At 62.3% G+C, this 16,385-nt stretch overlaps 1 protein-coding gene across 10 annotated transcripts; it reads left to right on the top strand.

Moving 5' to 3' along the window:
• The first annotated feature begins 196 nt into the window (after nucleotides 1-196).
• EHBP1L1 (EH domain binding protein 1 like 1) lies at nucleotides 197-16,132 on the top strand. 10 transcript variants are annotated; one of them, XM_087422645.1, is made up of 20 exons: nucleotides 197-523; nucleotides 3,159-3,216; nucleotides 3,426-3,521; nucleotides 3,866-3,919; nucleotides 4,008-4,186; nucleotides 4,265-4,407; nucleotides 4,981-5,049; nucleotides 5,134-5,296; nucleotides 5,467-6,211; nucleotides 7,922-8,098; nucleotides 8,555-8,712; nucleotides 8,801-8,849; nucleotides 9,276-9,938; nucleotides 13,712-13,781; nucleotides 13,903-13,958; nucleotides 14,061-14,184; nucleotides 14,454-14,553; nucleotides 15,257-15,330; nucleotides 15,414-15,528; nucleotides 15,665-16,132. In XM_087422645.1, the coding sequence occupies exons 1-20, from the start codon at nucleotides 420-422 to the stop codon at nucleotides 15,762-15,764; spliced, it is 3,297 nt and encodes a 1,098-aa protein (XP_087278771.1). In that variant the 5' UTR covers nucleotides 197-419; the 3' UTR covers nucleotides 15,765-16,132. The 10 variants fall into 10 exon arrangements, with proteins under 10 accessions (XP_087278771.1, XP_087278770.1, XP_087278768.1 ...); XM_087422644.1 differs by having other exon boundaries at nucleotides 7,916-8,098; XM_087422642.1 differs by having other exon boundaries at nucleotides 5,467-6,517.
• The last annotated feature ends 253 nt before the right edge of the window (nucleotides 16,133-16,385 follow it).

Here is a 16,385-nt window from a genome sequence, read left to right as displayed (position 1 = left end):
TCGGCGCGCATCGAGCGGGCGCTGCGGTCCCCCCTCTTCCCCCGCACCGCGGTCACGGCGCGAGGCCCCGGAAGCCGGGCCGCCCCGCCCCCACGCCGCCGCCCGGCCCCCGCCCCCGCCAGAGCCCCGCCCGCCTTCCGACGGGGGTGCGGCTCCAGGAAACGGCGCGCTCGCGGCTCGGCGCTCCCGCGACCCGGCGCGCCCCAGACGACCCCGCCGACTCAGCCAGACCACCCGGCGGGCCCCAGCCGCGGCAGCGGGCTAGCGGCCCCGGGTCCGAGCCTCCGGCACCTCCGCACAGACGGGGCGGGCGGCGCGGATAGGAGCCCGGGAGGCCATGGGGACGGGGGCCGGGCCGGCGATCGCGGGCCAGCGGGAGCCCCGCGTCTGAGGAGCGGGCGGCGGGGGCGGCGGGGGCCATGACCTCGGTGTGGAAGCGCCTGCAGCGCGTGGGCAAGCGGGCCGCCAAGTTCCAGTTTGTGGCCTGTTACCACGAGCTGGTGGTAGAGTGCACCAAGAAATGGTGAGTGGGCGCGAGGCCTGGGGGGCTCCCCAGACTGGCCAGGACCCCATCTGGCCTTTGGAGGCTGAGAGAACCCTGCCCCAGCCCAATGGCTAAAGGGACCCCCTACCCCAGCTTGGGCCCTGCTGTCCCAGGCACAGGGACTCAAAAGTGCCCTTGCCGCTTGGGGGACCCCTAGCGTTGGGGGGTGTGGGCAGCTTTTGGGGAGCAGAGGTCAGGACTTCTAGGCCTGAGAATCTGTCTGTGCCCACACTTTCCTTAGCTGTGCTCAGGGATGGGGGAAGGGAGGCCTCATGTTTTTGGCCAGAGGGATGGTTCAGGATGGCCTCAGAAAAGGGAGTAAGTTTTGAGGTCTGCGGTGGCTGTGCTGGGACAGAAACCTCCATGGGCCTTAATCCAACTCAGAACAAGGATGTTGCCCCCTCCTCCCCTGCCCACTTGTTGAGCCAGAGGAGCCAGCCGCCCTTCAGCCAGAGTGGGCGCTGGGAGGCAGGATACGTCTCCACAATGTCCTTAAAAGGGGAAACTGAGCGCTGGGAGGGATGAGGGGGGAGGTGGTGAACAGCTTAAAGGGGCCTGAGGGCCTAGGAGGTTGTGGATCCGGGAGGAGAGGGTCTGGGGAGGGTGAGGTGGTGGGGTGGGGGGAGATATGTGGGGAGGGTGGAGGACCTGGCCCTAACTGCCGAAGGGCCCAGGGGAAGGGCCCAGGGGCATCTCGTTCACATGCTCCCACCCACAGCTGCCCGGGCCCCTGCGTCACACCCTAAATATACGTGCTCACTGGTGTCAGCTTCCCTTGGCTGGATTAGGGCACAGCTGTGGGGGCCTCACCCGCCAGGCGGGGCTAAATTTAGGCTCCCAAGAGGCTGCTGGGGCAGGAAGGGACCGTGGGGTCCAAGGGGAGGGGAGTGAGAAGGAGGCTGGGGTCCCTTGGGCAGCAGCCATCTCCCTGGTCTTGATTGGGCCAGCCAGAGGGCCGTCCAGTCCATTTGGCTGGGCTCAGAGAGGACAGGGGCTGGCTGGGGTAACACAGCACGGGGCTGGGACTTGAACCCTGCCCTCTGGCTTCTGCCTTCTGTCGCAGCATCCTGGGCGAGGCCAGGAGGACGCTGGGCATGGTCGTGGAGAGCAGGCTGAGGTGTGGGACAGTGTCAGTGCATCTGAGTCATGGCGGGGGGCAGGGCCACCAGGGCTTCTTAGCCTGGAGCCCAGGCTAGGAAGCTGCCCCTGCCCAGGTGGCACCTCCCCTGGAGGGCGTGCCTAGCCTGAGTCAGGCTGCCTAGACAGGCCCCGCCCTCTCTAGGCAGCCGCTGTCCGCTTCCCCTTTCTGGGAAGGCCCCATGGCCACCCTTGCTCAGCCATCGCCTGCAGTTTGGGGTCAGGGAGGGGAGCTTGGCTCTAAGCTTAGCTGTGTGACCTTGCTTGGCCCCCAGCCTCTCTGGGCCTCAGCATCCTTAGGGGTTGACAGGAGAGCCATTTATTCTGGCTCAGCCTCCAGAGGGGCAGTGAGCTAGGTGAACCTGAGCATCTTGGCGTGGGACTGGGTACAGGCAAGGAGGGCTCTCATGCTGCCCTCAGCCTGATGGTCCCCTCCTCCATCCCCATCCTTCTGAGCACTGGTTGGACCCTCTAACCCAAAGGGACCCTCTCCCTCCCAGGCCCAGCCACGTGTCAGTTCCGTGTCTGGGACTGGGCCCTGCGCAGATGACTCTCTCCTCTCGCTTTGTCTGTCTCCCCACATCTCTTTGCCTCTCCTCTGAGCCTGCCCCTGTGTATGCTGTTCATCTTAGATGTCACCTTCTGGAAGTCTTCCTTGATGCCCTCGTGGGAGTCAGAGACCCTGCAGAGCTAGGGTCCAGGGCTCTGGGTTTGAGAGGTGGGGAGCATGGCTGACTCGAGGGGCCCCTGGGCCCAGCAAAGAGCTGGGCATGGAAGGCCGCGGGAGGGTGTCTAATGACGAGCTGACCCTCTGCCCTGCTCTGACCATGCGCCTCCCCCCAACCTCGGACCCTTGCCCTGGCCATTCCCTCTACCTGGAGCCCTGCCTCTCCAGACCTCATGTGGCCCATCCCTCCCCCAGTCATACCTCTGCTCAGACACCCAACCTCAAGGAGACCCCAGCGGCTCTCTCCTGTCTCCCTGAGTCAGCTTGTTAATTTGTGTCCCTCCTGGATTGGCACTCTTTTCCCACCCCTGTTGTCCTCCAAGAAGGGTCTTGCCTCTCCTCTCCTCTGCTCTGCCCGTGAACTGGGCCGGGTTTAGAGTATGCACTCCACAAATATTTGTGGGTGAACGGCCTTTTACCCCGAGTCTGCCTCCCCCTGTGTCTCTGAGTCTGCGTGTCTCTTGCAGGCTCCTTGCTGTGTTTCTGTGTATCTCTGTCTCCGTGTGTGCCTGTCTCTGTAGGTCTCTGACTCTCTCACTCTTTCTTCATAATCCCTGACCCACTTCGGGCCTTTGCCCTTCTGCTCTGGCCCCACCCTGCCTAGCAGCCCCACCCTGCTCCCTGTGGCCCCAGATAAGGGGCCGTCCAGGCCCTCTCCTGGGGGAGGGGGATGTGGGCAGAAGGGAGACCCTGGAGGAGATGGAGAGGCAGGGTGGGCCTGACTGAGTAGCCCCCTCTCCATGCCCCTAGGCAGCCAGATAAGCTGGTGGTGGTATGGACCCGGCGGAACCGACGCATCTGCTCCAAGGTGGGGGAGGATGTCAACTGGGGGTCCAGGTTGGCGGTGGGGCCAATGGTGGATGCGGGGAAAGTGGGTGAGGGCTGATGGGGGAATGGAGTCAGGTTCAGATCAGAATCCACAGAAGGGAGAGAAAGATGGGGTCAAGGTTGGAGATAGGGGTAAGGGATGAAGGGGAGAGTCAAGATTGGGGGAAGGACTCAGACTGCTCATTTTAGGCCCACAGCTGGCAACCGGGCATCCAGAACCCATACCGGGGCACCGTGGTGTGGATGGTGCCGGAGAATGTGGACATCTCCGTGACCCTATACAGGGTGAGTCTCTGACCCTCCTGCATAGATGAGAATGGGTGGGCAGTTATATTCCTGGGCAGCCACGGGGTCCCCTGGTGGCTTATCAATCCAAATAGGAAAGAACAGATGGGTGAGACCAAGAACGGAGGCAGGGGGCCTACTCAGCATGAGCAGCGCAGGAGGTCTTGGAGGAGGTGACATTTATCCGCCACGTGCGGGATGAGAGACAGCTGGGACCAGGAGAGCTGGGGAGCTTCCTAGGCAGGAGGGCCCAGCATGTGTGAAGGCCCCAACCAAATACCTCTCCCCTCTGCACTGCCCCCACCCCAGCAGCTCCTGTACTCATCAGTGCCCATTTTTCCCAGGACCCGCACGTGGACCAGTATGAGGCCAAAGAGTGGACGTTTATTATTGAGAATGTGAGTGGCCAGGGTGGGCTGGGGCCTGGGGTCTCGGGGACTCAGGGGCAGCACTGACGCTCCTTCTGCCCCTCCCCCCGGCCCCCAGGAGTCCAAGGGGCAGCGGAAGGTGCTGGCCACGGCCGAGGTGGACCTGGCCCGCCACGCGGGGCCCGTGCCCGCCCAGGTTCCGCTGCGGCTGCGGCTGAAGCCCAAGTCGGTGAAGGTGGTGCACGCGGAGCTGAGCCTCACTCTCTCGGGGGTGCTGCTGCGGGAGGGCCGCGCCACGTGAGTGTCTGCCTGCCCTCCTTGGCCCTGGTCTGCCAGCTCTGACCCCAGCCCTCACCCCTGACTTCTGACCCCCAGGGACGATGACATGCAGAGTCTCGCGAGTCTCATGAGCGTGAAGCCCAGTGACGTGGGCAACTTGGACGACTTTGCTGAGAGTGACGAGGAGGAGGCTAATGGTCCAGGGGCCCCTGAGGCACGGGCTCGTGTCCCCCAGCCAGGTGGGCCCACAGCCTGCTGTGGATTGACATCATGGAGACCTAGTGAGGGTGGGGATAACCCGGGCCATAAGCCATTTGCTGTGATGGGCAGGCCAGCTTGTGCCCACCCAGTGATGGAGCTCACAACCAGCCGGCAGCCCTGATTGGCCCAACGTGGCTCCTGGTCCCATGGTGGCCTGGGTCCTTAGCCCAGTCCTGCAGGATGGGTTCCCAGTGCCTCCCCATGCCCCTGGCCCTCTCCTCACCCCTGAGGGGGTGCCTGCCCTGAGACAGCTGGGCCAAAAGCATGAAGAGGGGCTGCAGTCCCATCTCCCCACCCCTCACCGCCCACGCTCATGCTCAGCCACCAGCTTCCTCATCCCTCACTTTGGCTTGTTAAGGCTTTTTCTCGTCTGTCCTTGTGGTTCTCTCTCTCTTTTTCTCTGCATCTGTGGGCCTGTCTCTTCTCGCAGGCCGGGGCGGTGCCCTGAGGCTGGGGCGTTTCCCAGGTAGGCCCAGTGCTCTAGTTGGGGGGAGGGGGGTCAGACCTGTAGGGCCCTGCCCTGGGCTGACCCTGCCCCCCGAATCCCCCAGATCCCTCTCGGGAGCTGAGGACACTTCGTGAGGAGGAGGAGGAGGGCCGAGTGCAACCCCGGCAGACAGGTGAGGCCCAGGCTGGGGTGGGGGGACTGGACCTCCAGTCACAGGGCCCAGGCCTCAGTGCTCCCTCCCTTCCTTCCTCCCCAGTTGCCAGCCCTTCTAGTGCTGAGGATAACAGCCCAGCCCCTGTGAGTGCTCCTGCGCCCCCAACCAGGGCCTCCCGGGGCCAGGGGGCAGAACCAGCTACTGTAGCTGGGGGCCAGGTGGGGCCTGAGGCCCCAAGGCCCCCGGGAACCCCACTGGAGACGAGGTGAGCTTTGGAACCAGCCCCACTCCCCACCCCCTGCCCACTGTTAGGAAGCTACGCTCCCCCTCCCAGCCTGCCTTTCCAGTGCCCCAGCAAGCTGAAGGGTGGGGGGTGGGGCTGAGAATGAGTGGCCAAATGAAGCCCCACAACGCCTCTTCTTGCTCTCTCCTCAGGTCCTCCAGAGAGCCAGACCAGGATGTGGCCCCCACCCCAGCTCCTCGGCTCCGGAAAGGCTCTGATGCCCCCTGGCCCCCAGTCCCCCAAGGGGAGGACAAGGCCCCCAAAGCCTCAGGGCCTCCCCCGGCAGGAGTGGGTTCTGCCGGGGAGACCCAGGCCCAGGCAAGCCCTCAGGAAGGGACAGAGGCCCAGGGAGCCGGGCCGGGCCCAGGCATTGAGGACAGAGGTTCCAGAGACTCTTCGGGAGGGCAGAAAGCCAAAGTTGAGGAGGGGGTCGCTGGGGACAGGCCAGAGGAGAGTGGGGTGGCCACTGAGCATGGGTCAGGAGTCAGAGAGGTGAACACTAAGAGGTCAGAGGTCAGAGTTGGGGAAACCAAAGAGAGTTCAGAAGTTAGTCAAGTGGATGCTGAGCAGAGGTCACAGGTGAGACACGTGGACACTAAAGGACCAGAGGCTACAGGGGTGACATCTGAGGCAAGATTCAAGGGGACTCCTGAGGTTCCTCCAAGGAGTTCTCAGGGGAGGATGGGGGTTAGGACCAGGGATGAGGTTCCCACAATCCTGAGCCCACCTCTAGCAGAGCCCGCAGGTCACTCCGGGGATCTCGGTGACCTCAGAGGGGCCAGGGCTGCTACAGGCCAGGAGAGAGAGGATGCAGAGGTGAGGGGTGGAGCCCCTGGTATTGGGGGGACAGGCCTGGAGCAGGGCCCCTCTGTTGGAGCAGCGAGCGTCAGGCCCCAGGTGAGCAGGTACCAGGGGGCCCCACCAGCAGCTGACCAGGGGGCGATGTCTAGGGATCTGGGGGTCTGGGAGGCAGAAGCTGGGGATTCAAGGGTCCTGGAAACAGAAACTAGGGAGGCAGAGTCAGAGGTGTTGGGGACCCAGGAGACAGAAGCAGTGGGATCAAGGTTCCCAGAGATAGAGACCGGGACAGCAGAAGCTGAGATATTGGGGGCCCAGGAGACAGAGGCAGGGAGATCAGGGTTCCTGGAGTCAGAGGCTGCTGGAGTGGCAGAGTCGGAGGAACTGGGGGCCCAGAAAACAGAGGTGAGGATTTCAGGGGCCCTGGGGACAGAGGCTGGGACAGCAAAGTGTGAGGTACTGGAGACCCAGAAAACAGAGGCTGGGGGTTCAGAAGTTCTGGGGACAAAGACTAGGATGGCAGAGACTGAGGTATTGGGGTCCCAGGAGATGCCCGGGGGTTTAGCAGTGCTGAGGATAGAAGCTGAGATAGCAGAATCTGAAATATTGGGGGCCCAGGAGACAGAGGTGGGAGGTTCCAGGGTACCAGAGACTGAGGGTGGGAGGGCAGAGGCTGAGATATTGGGGGCCCAGGAGACAGAGGTGGGGGTTTCAGGGGTCTCAGGCATAGAATCTGAGATAGCAGGGATCTGGGAGACAGAGATAGGGGGTTCAGGGGTCCCAGGGTTCAAGACTGAGACAGCCAAAGCTGAGATAGTGGGGACCCATGAGATAGCAGCTGGGGGTTCAGGGGCCTCAAGGATGGAAGCTGAGATAGCAGGGACCCAGGAAACAGAGGTGGGGGGTTCCAGGGTTCCAGAGATAGAGACTGAGATAACAGAAGCTGAGATATTGGGGCCCCAGGAGATATCTGGGGGTTCAGCGGTACTGAGGATAGAAGCTGAGATAGGAGAATCTGAAATATTGGGGGCCCAGGAGACAGAGGTGGGAGGTTCCAGGGTACCAGAGACTGAGGCTGGGAGGGCAGAGGCTGAGATATTGGGGGCCCAGGAGACAGAGGTGGGGGTTTCAGGGGTCTCAGGGATAGAATCTGAGAGAGCAGGGATCCAGGAGACAGAGGTAGGGGGTTCAGCGGTCCCAGGGTTTGAGAGTGAGGTAGCCGAAGCTGAGATATTGGGGACCCAGGAGATAGAAGCTAGGTGTTCAGGGGTCCCAGGGCTAGAAGCTGAGATGGCAGAGACCCAGGAGACAGAGGTGGGGAGTTCGGGGGTCCCAGGGGTAGAGAGTGAGATAGCAGAAACTCATATATTGGAGATCCAGGAGGTAGCAGCTGGGGGTTCAGGGGTCCTAGGGGTAGAGACTGAGATAGCAGGGGCCCAGGAGACAGAGGTGGCGGATTCAAGAGTCTCAGGGCTAGAGGTTGGAAAGGCAGAGGCTGAGGGACTGGGGACTCAACAGACAGAAACTACAGTTTCAGAGGCTGAGAAGGCAAAGGCTAAGACTTCAGGGGTACAGGAGGCAGGGCTCTGGGGCACCCTCAAATATGAGGCTTTAAGAGCCCCACTCACTAAGGCTGGAGTTTTAGGGTCCGTGGGAGCAGAAGCAGAAACTACAGTTTTGAGGGTCCAGGAGGCAGAGGCTGGGATTTTGGGGGTTTCAGAGGCCAAATCTGGGGTTTGGGGGGCCCAGGAAGCAGAGACGGGGGTTTTAGGGCCTCCAGAGAACCAATCTGGTATTTTTGAGGCCCAGGAAGCAGAGGCTGGGGTCTCAGGAACCGAGAAGGGAAAAGCAGCTGAGGGAAGCCTCCCAGAGGCCAGCCTGATTGAGGCTCAGGTGGCCAGTGGGGCAGGGGCTGGGGTGCCCAGGCCCTCGGGGGCCTCTTCCCCAGAGGAGCCTGAAGAGGACGGGAGGCTGCCGGGCAGCCAGGTAGGGATGGGGGCCGCCGAGGGCCCAGTCTGCTGCTTCCCACTAACCTGGGGCTGAGCGAACGGCGGCTCTGCATGGACCCACCTGGTCGACTGGAGTGGGGTGGACAGGGGCTCAGCTTCAAGGAGCCCCCTCACCCCCTCCTCTCTCAGGATGCCCTGGCTCCCCCACCTTGTCTTCCCTGGGCTGCATGGAGTGGGACACCCCTAAGCTGATTTTCTGGGCTGAACTTGAAGTATGGCTGCTGATGAGCTCTGATCTTGCCTGGGGGCCACTGATCTTTTAGGTGACCTTGGTAGATAACCCCAGAGTTGGAATCCCTTTGCCTGGCCTGAGGTTCTGGCCAGTAGTCTCCGGTGACCCCTGCAAACCCAGACCCAGGGCTGTTTTGTGCCCAAGGTGCAGAGGGCACAGGTGCCATGTTCACATTCCCTAAGCCCCTCCCTGTGTCCCCAGGCACCATCTGCCCCGGTCAGCTCCAGCCAGTCCCTGCTGGAGTGGTGCCAGGAAGTCACCGCTGGCTACCGCGGCGTCCGCGTAACCAACTTCACTACATCCTGGCGCAACGGCTTGGCCTTCTGTGCCATCCTGCACCGATTTTACCCGGACAAGATGTGAGCTGCCAGAGGGGGTGGCAATGAGTGGGGGAGCCCGCTGGGAGGGCGGTGTGAATGCAGTCTCTGACCAGTGCTCTCTCTGCAGCGACTATGCCTCCCTCGACCCCCTCAACATCAAACAGAACAACAAGCAGGTGAGATGGGGAGGAAGCAATGCCTGAAGGGGAAGAGGCTCTAGAGCCAGGCATAGGTCCAAGATTTGGGTTCTCTGTGTCTGTAGGAGAGGAATCTGTGGGCTGCAGGGCCCCAGCCATGGCTTTTGGAAGTTCTGCCACTTTCTACTCTTTTGGTCTTTAAATTGTTCGTTTTCCTTGCTTTAGTTTTGTTTTTTTAAAGCATATTTCCACTAGATGGTTTTTCCAAAACCACCCCTCGGTGTGCAGTTGCTGGGTAACGCGAGGGCGGGGCCTGTTGCTAGGTTTCCCCCAATAGGAAGGTGAAGGCGTTGATAGGCAAACCCCGGCGTGCCCGTCGCGAGGATCCTCTCTGCGGGGCGCCGCAGGGCTGCCGCGTAGCTGGGTAACGCCCGCCGCCGCTGACCCAGAGCGCCCGGTTTCCAGGCCTTCGATGGCTTCGCGGCCCTGGGCGTGTCGCGGCTGCTGGAGCCGGCGGACATGGTGCTGCTGTCGGTGCCCGACAAGCTCATCGTCATGACGTACCTGTGCCAGATCCGCGCCTTCTGCACGGGGCAGGAGCTGCAGCTGGTGCAGCTGGAGGGCGGCGGCGGCGCCGGCACCTACCGCGTGGCCAGCGCCCAGCCGAGCCCGCCTGATGCCCTGGACGCCGGCGGCCTGGCGCAGCGGCTGCGCGAGCACCGGGCTGAGGCGCCCGAGGAGCCCAAGGAGGCCGTGAACCGCGCGGACGGGGCGGCCCCCAAGGCGGCCTCCAAGGAGCGAGGGGCCGAGGCCGCCCAGGAGGCGCGCTCCGTGGAGTCCCCCGACGGCCCCGGAGCCCGGGCATCCGTGCCCCCGGCCGAGGGGCTGCTGAACGGGGCGGGGGCGCCGGGCGCCGGGGGCGGCGTGAAGCTTCGGCGGCCGTCGGTCAACGGGGAGGCCGGGCCAGTGCCCCCGCCCCGCGCGCATGGCTCTTTCTCCCACGTGCGCGACGCCGACCTGCTCAAGAAGAGGCGCTCGCGGCTGCGGAACAGCAGCTCCTTCTCGGTGGACGAGCCGGACTCGGGAGCCGCGGGCGCTGCCGGAGCCGGAGCCGGAGCCGCGGCTGCGGTGAGTGGCCTCCTGCGGCGGGGGGTCATGGGGAGCCGGGCAGAGAAGGGGCGGGGCCCCAGGGACCCCAGGGCACAGGTGGTGGGCCTCTGCTGGACGCGGGGAGCCGCTTTCTGATTGGAGGGACCGTGGGGCCGCGGAAGAGTCCCCTGGCGACGTAGTGAGCTCCTCATCAGGGGTCACATGCGAGCCCAGAGCCGCTGCTGGGACAGGGTCCCGATTTTGCTGCCAGCCTTGGGATATATGCTCGTGGTTTTTAACGCTTGGCACCCAGTTAGTGCAATCATGGCTGTAGTGGGAAGTTCCCAGAAGGCTCCATGTGGTCAGCACCCAGCGCAGCGCTGTTTATGGACTGTCAAGTGGATTGGGGCATTTCTTTCCCTGCAGGTGGCCGAGGTCAGCCAGCAGCCACCGCTGCCCTATAAGCTGGGGGCCGGGTTTCCATACTCAAGGGGTCTCTCTAGGGTCTTCCAGCCCCCAAATTCTCTGACTTGGGTTTTTAACTCCAGATGCTGGAGACCAGTGTCGTCCGTTCTCTGATAATGGGAGATTGGAGATGGGAGGCCCTGCTGGGTACCTATGTCCCCCGACCCCCTGCACGTCTCGGGTCAGAGTCTCCCACAGTGTCATGTGGTCACTTCATTGAAGGGAAGTTGGTCCCAGAGAGGACAATGATTTGCTGAAGGACTCAGAGCTGCTGAAGTCCAGGCCACGGGCTTTCCAGCTGGGGTTCCAACCACTGCCCCGTCCTGCCTGTGATAGCAGAGGTCGCTGCAAGCCTTCAGCTGCCCAGGGATGACCCCTGAGTCTAAGAAAGAGAGGAAAGGAAAGGCTTTCTGGAAGAAGCAGCCATTTGAGCTAGGCTGCTCAGATGGGCAGGTTTCCCGGGTGAAGAATGGGAGGGGAGTTCTTGAGTGGAGGGACTTGCACAAGCATCAACATGGCACCTGGAAAGCTCAGCTCTCATTTAGGAACTGCCAGTCATCTCTGTAGGGTCCGCAGGCAGTGATGTGGCTGGCCTGGGGAGCAGGAGCCTTGAGTGCAGGGTCAGAGGCGCAGCGTTGAGCCTGTGAATGAGAGACAGGAGGGCACCGGAGGCACCCACAGGAGATGTGATAGGCAGGAGTCAGAGGGACAGAGCACCCTTGGCTTGTCTGTTGGCCTCTGGCCACAGCCCCGTTAATGTGTGTCAGTGGCTCTTTAAATCTTAAAGGGGAGGCCCCATCCTACACTGTTCTGGGCCCGAGTCCCAGCATCTGGTCCTTCCAAGCCAGGGCCCCCTCCAGCCCTGGTCTCACAGGAGATATGTGGCCCGTGGGGCTGGAGGAGCCTCCTCCTCGTTGGCCACTCTCATCCCCCATCCCCCATCCCCCATGCGTGCAGTGGGAGGACGTCAGGCCTACCCCCGCCCCGGGGAGCTCCCAAAGTCCTGAAGTGGGATGAAGTCAGGCTCCTTGAAGCTGAGGTGGGGCTGAATCTGCGCCATGAGGAGGGCAGCATGCCTCCGGTGCGGCCCAGCAAGGCTTCCTGGAGGAGGAACCACACATGAGGGTGTAGAAAGGGGAATTTGGGTCAGACACGAGGAAGCGTTGGAATGCCCATCAGGGCTGGCATGAGTAAGCTCGGTTGCTGCTGAGGTTGGGGTTTCTCCACTCTCCTGCCTCTGCCTGCCCTGTCAGTTGAGCCCTCGCTGTGTGCCTGGCCTGCCCCCAGCACCCCTCATCAACTCCTCATTGAGTCCTCACAGTGCCCCTTCCAGGAAGGAATGACTACCCCATTTGCAGGTGGGAATGTTGAGGCTCAGAGAGATGAAGGAGGCAAAGGGGGTTGCTACAAGTGTGAGCCCAGGTTCTGAGCCTGAACTCTAAAATGGCGCCCTCTGCTGGGCTCAGCACTATTGACTGGCTGTGTGATCCCCGGCAAGCCACTTAACCTCTCTGTGCTCTTTCCCTGAGGATGAGGAGCAAACACATGAAAGTTCTTTGCAAAGTGGCCTTGAGGCATCACTTCGGGGTGCTGTCTAAAAAGATGCCTATCTGGAGCCCTGCAACCCCCAGGTTCCACAGGGCTGGGGTTTCTCCCCATTTTATATACAAGGTCACAAACAGAAGCCCAGTGGGCATGACTGGCCCAGAGGGAAACGGCAAATTGGTGGCCGAGCTTGGGAGCAAACCTTGGGATTAGACAGCCCTGGGCCCTAGGCCAGGCCCTGTCTGAGCCTCATCTCTGACTCTCAGTTTCCTCATCCGTAAAGTGGGGATGGTAATTGTCCCCGCCTTACAGGGTTGTTGGGAGAAGTGAGCCAATACAGGCACAGTGCCCAAAACATAGGCGCTTAATTGATGTCGGCTATTATCGTTAATCTGTGTACCCTGAGTGTGTTCCCTGGGCCCCACCCTGTCTGCAGAGGCCAGCTCTGGTCAGGGAGACACGGGTGACCAACAGCCATGATGGGGTGGGTGGGGGTGGGAGCTGTGATGGGGGAGGCCCAGGAGGCCATGGGGGGAGCATCTGCCCTGCCTGGGGATCCGACGAGGCTTCAGGAGGCATGAAGATCAGGCAGGAGGCCGAAAGCGGCGTGGGAGCCCAAAGGGGCCTCTGGAGGAGGCGGAGCTGAGCCGGGTCATGAGGGTCGAGTTGGTGTCCAGCAGCCCAAGACAGAGGCAGGCTCCAGGCTGAGGAAGCTGTTTGGGGAAGCGAAAGTCCGTCGCTGTGGCCGGAGGGTGGCGTCTGGGTGGGGTTCAGGATAGTAGGAGTTGAGGCTGGAGCTGCCAACAGGCCTTGGCAATGAGGCTGGGGGCTGAGGGGGGCGTGGGGAGGGTGACACCATCGGGTGAAGGTTTTAGGAAGACTCCTCAATGGAGGCTTGAGGGTGGAGTCAACAGGCAGGGCATGGTGAAGAGGCCGCCACTGACCCAGGCCAGAGGGGATGGGACCTAAGCTGGGGACATCCAGGGCTGCCTCTCACAGGGGTGCAGGGTGGGGCAGACAGTGGGGTAGCTTAACTCCTTTTCCCTGCCCTGTGACCTGGAAAGGTGACCAGAGCAGGTACCACCAAAGGGGGTCAAGCTCTCAGCTGAGCCGGAAGTTGGGGGCCCCCAGGGCTGACAGTCCCAGCAAGTCTCCAGGGCAGGGGACATCAAGGGCCAGCTCTGCCCTTCCAGGCTGAAATTGGTAGGTCTAGCCAACCTGTCCTGTACTGAGTGTCGTGTGAAGAGCACAGCAGTCTCCAGGTGTGGGAATTGATAAGGTGGGAGAGCGCCCCCTTTTGGCCAGGAGATGGATGACCCTAGGTCTGGTGATGGGGCCAGATCAGTTCCACTCAATGTGACAGCGTGGGGTCCTGGCCATGATGGAGATGCCAGCGCTAGGTGATGGGAGCCAGAGGTGGCCTGAGGGGGCTCCGTGGAGGAGGGGATGAGAGGGGAAGGAGAGGCCCCAGCTGGGCTCTTCACAGCCTTTTACCCCCGACTCTCACAAAAGCCCTGTGAGGCCCGAGGAACAAGGACTGTGCAGCTTGGAGAGTGGGAGTGGACTGGCCCAGGACCTCAGGGCCAAGGAGGGTGAAGGCCGTGTCCTTTGCTGGAGGAGGCAGTTTTCCTAGAAGGAGGCAGGGGGAGGAGTTCTGTGCATGAAGGACTGGAGAAGCAGAAGGTTGGGCAGGGTGTGGAGTTGAAGGCCCCTTCTCCCCTACATGTGTGAGGCTCTGGCTGGCTCCAGGGCAGGGCTGTTGGAGAGCCCCGCCAAGCCCTCACTGGCCCCTTCCTTCACAGGAAGGCCTGAGCCCTGACCCCAGCCCTGCCCCTAGCCCATCCGCAGCCACAGCCCCGCAGCAGCTCCCTGGTGAGTAGTTCCGAGAGGGTAGTGGACCAGCTCAGCTCAGGCTGCTCACAGATCCTGAGCTGGGGACCTCCTGGGGGCAGGTGTCATTTGGGGGGGACCTTAGCCTGGTCTCTGTCTGCAGGTGGGAGTCCCCCATCGGAGGAGCCACCGCCAAGCCCAGGGGAGGAGGCTGGGCTGGTAAGGTGGGCTGAGGTGGGGGGAGCTGATGGGTGGGCACTTCCCAGGCAGGGCCTGGGCTGAACCCACCCTGTCCCTTGCCCCCCCCACCTTCCACCCCAGCAACGGTTCCAGGACACAAGTCAGTACGTGTGTGCAGAGCTGCAGGCCCTGGAACAGGAGCAGAGGCAGATAGATGGACGGGCGGCCGAGGTGGAGACACAGCTGAGGAGCCTCATGGAGTCAGGTGGGGTGGGCATCTGGGGTCCACTCCCCAACACAGGCCTCCTTCCTCCCCACACACCTTGGGAGGCGTGGGGAGGAGGCGAGGCTGGGGTGGTCTTCCCCATTTACAGCTGGGCATGCTGAGACCCTGAGCCGGAAAGCAGATTGCTGGAGGCACACAGCACTGGCTTCTGGGATGCCACAAGAGTGCAAACCCCGTCCCCCAACCCCAGCCGCCCTGCTCCTGACACCGGTTGGTGGCAGGTCTCGTGACTGTCCTGGCTGGTTCAGGTGCCAACAGGCTGCAGGAGGAGGTGCTGATCCAGGAGTGGTTCACACTGGTCAACAAGAAGAACGCTCTCATCCGGAGGCAGGATCAGCTGCAGCTGCTGTGAGTGCTGGCTCTGCCCTGTTCCGCCCCGCTCCCCCCACCCCCAGGTCCACCCAGGGCTTGCGGAGAAGAGGGAATCTTAGCTACTTCGGTTAGAGATATTCTTTCCTTGCTTCTTTCTGCAAAGATCTTTTTGAAATTGTTCAGCCACCTTACTAATTTTTTCCTAATTTCCTGTATAAAGTGTATACCTCTTAAATTGGTACTGTTTGTACCAACGAGAAAGCTGAGGCCCAAAGAAAAATGTGGCGCAGGTGGGACAGGGCTGAGTGGCCCAGTCTGACCCTGTTCCTTTACATAATGACAACTAAGGCCTGGAGAGAGCAGAACTGCTTTCTCGAGTGGGGTCAGAATCCACTCTCCGCCATGATTGCCTTTAGAGCCCTGCATGGTGGAGGCGGTTTTGCCCCCCTTTGCATTTTGGATCATTTTTCAGAATAATTTTAGTCTGAAACTTGCTGTTTATGAGTAATGTTCATCCAAATAATCCTGCTGAATTGTTATTTTTTAGAAAAGATTGGTGGGGGTGGGACGAGATAATGTAAACATCCATGATTGGAGAACAGTTGGAATGGAGATGAGTGGGACTGGGAACAGGGACACAGGAACTGGTGGTGAGGTGGGATGGGGGCAGGAGAGTGATCAGAGTCCTGGGCACTCCCTCCTGTTCCCCATTCCCTGATCTGGCTCCCCCGCCTGCCAGCATCGAGGAGCAGGACTTGGAGCGGAGGTTCGAGCTGCTGAGCCGGGAGCTACGGGCCATGCTGGCCATCGAAGGTGGGAGATGGAGCTGGAGGGGCTGGGCGCTAGCACAGGGTAGGGGCCGGCGCCTTCTGACCCTCAGCCTCCTCCGCCCTCAGACTGGCTGAAAACGGCCGCGCAGCAGCACCGGGAGCAGCTCCTGCTGGAGGAGCTGGTGTCGCTGGTGAATCAGCGCGACGAGCTGGTCCGGGACCTGGACCACAAAGAGCGGATGTGAGTGAGGCCGGGATGCGCTGGGAGTTGGGGAGGGCGCAGGGGCTCTCCGCGGAGTGCTTGGTCCGGCCCGGGAGTGGACTAGGGGTGGCGCCCACCCGGGACGCTGGTTCTGACTTGAACCCGTTCCCCCCAGCGCCCTGGAGGAGGACGAGCGCCTGGAACGCGGCCTGGAGCAGCGGCGCCGCAAGCTGAGCCGCCAGCTGAGCCGGCGCGAACGCTGCGTGCTGAGCTGAGGCCGCGCCCTCCCGGCCCGTCGGACCGCAGCTCTTCTCGTCGCCGCCCCGGGCCTGCGCCCCGGAGGACCGGACTCTCCTGGATGCCGAGCACGGCCTGGAGGGGCCCCGTCGCCCCTCTTCGGGGAGGGGGTAGGGCGGCCCCGTGGGACAGGAGCGGCTGGGCGGCCGCGCCGTCCGGGCCGCATTTATTGTCCGTGTGAGTGTGTGTGCGTGGGGCTGGGGCCCAGGAGCGCCGCGCAGAACCCCTCCCCGACGGCAGGGCCCGGGCCGGCCTGGCCCGGGGAGAAGGGTGGCCGTGAGCTAACGCGCCCCCGCCCTCCCCTTCCTGTTGCTGGAGAGCAATAAAGTTAGGGAAGGCTACACCAGCGCCGGCCCTTTCTCCGGACGACGGGGCTTTCAATAGACGGAAGGGGGCGGGGCGTGGGCCGATAAGGTTGTCTGCGATCCTCAATGGGGCTGGGCGGGCTCTGAGGTTGCCAGATGCCGACGGAGGCCGGACCTCCGCCTTCGTAGGATGATGGGGGCTTGACTTGTTGGTCGCTGTAGGGAAGTCCCATTTCCAAAGAAGAGACGTAAACACAGTGGGCGTTGTTGCCCATTTTATTGATCAACACATTA

Source organism: Ceratotherium simum, chromosome 34, assembly GCF_057802395.1.
Source record: "Ceratotherium simum simum isolate JZ-2026a chromosome 34, ASM5780239v1, whole genome shotgun sequence".
In the NCBI taxonomy this organism is placed as follows: Eukaryota; Metazoa; Chordata; class Mammalia; order Perissodactyla; family Rhinocerotidae; genus Ceratotherium; species Ceratotherium simum.
Note: the sequence above shows the minus strand (reverse complement) of the source record. Positions and strands in the feature narration are given on the sequence as shown.

What these genes read in the sequence shown, in the direction of transcription:
- EHBP1L1 (XM_087422638.1), top strand. Translation starts at nt 420, where the DNA reads ATGACCTCGGTGTGGAAGCGCCTGCAGCGCGTGGGCAAGCGGGCCGCC. An exon ending in GTAGAGTGCACCAAGAAATG is followed by an intron (nt 524 to 3,158) that starts GTGAGTGGGCGC and finishes CCATGCCCCTAG; the next exon opens with GCAGCCAGATAAGCTGGTGG. An exon ending in TCAAACAGAACAACAAGCAG is followed by an intron (nt 8,850 to 9,275) that starts GTGAGATGGGGA and finishes CCCGGTTTCCAG; the next exon opens with GCCTTCGATGGCTTCGCGGC.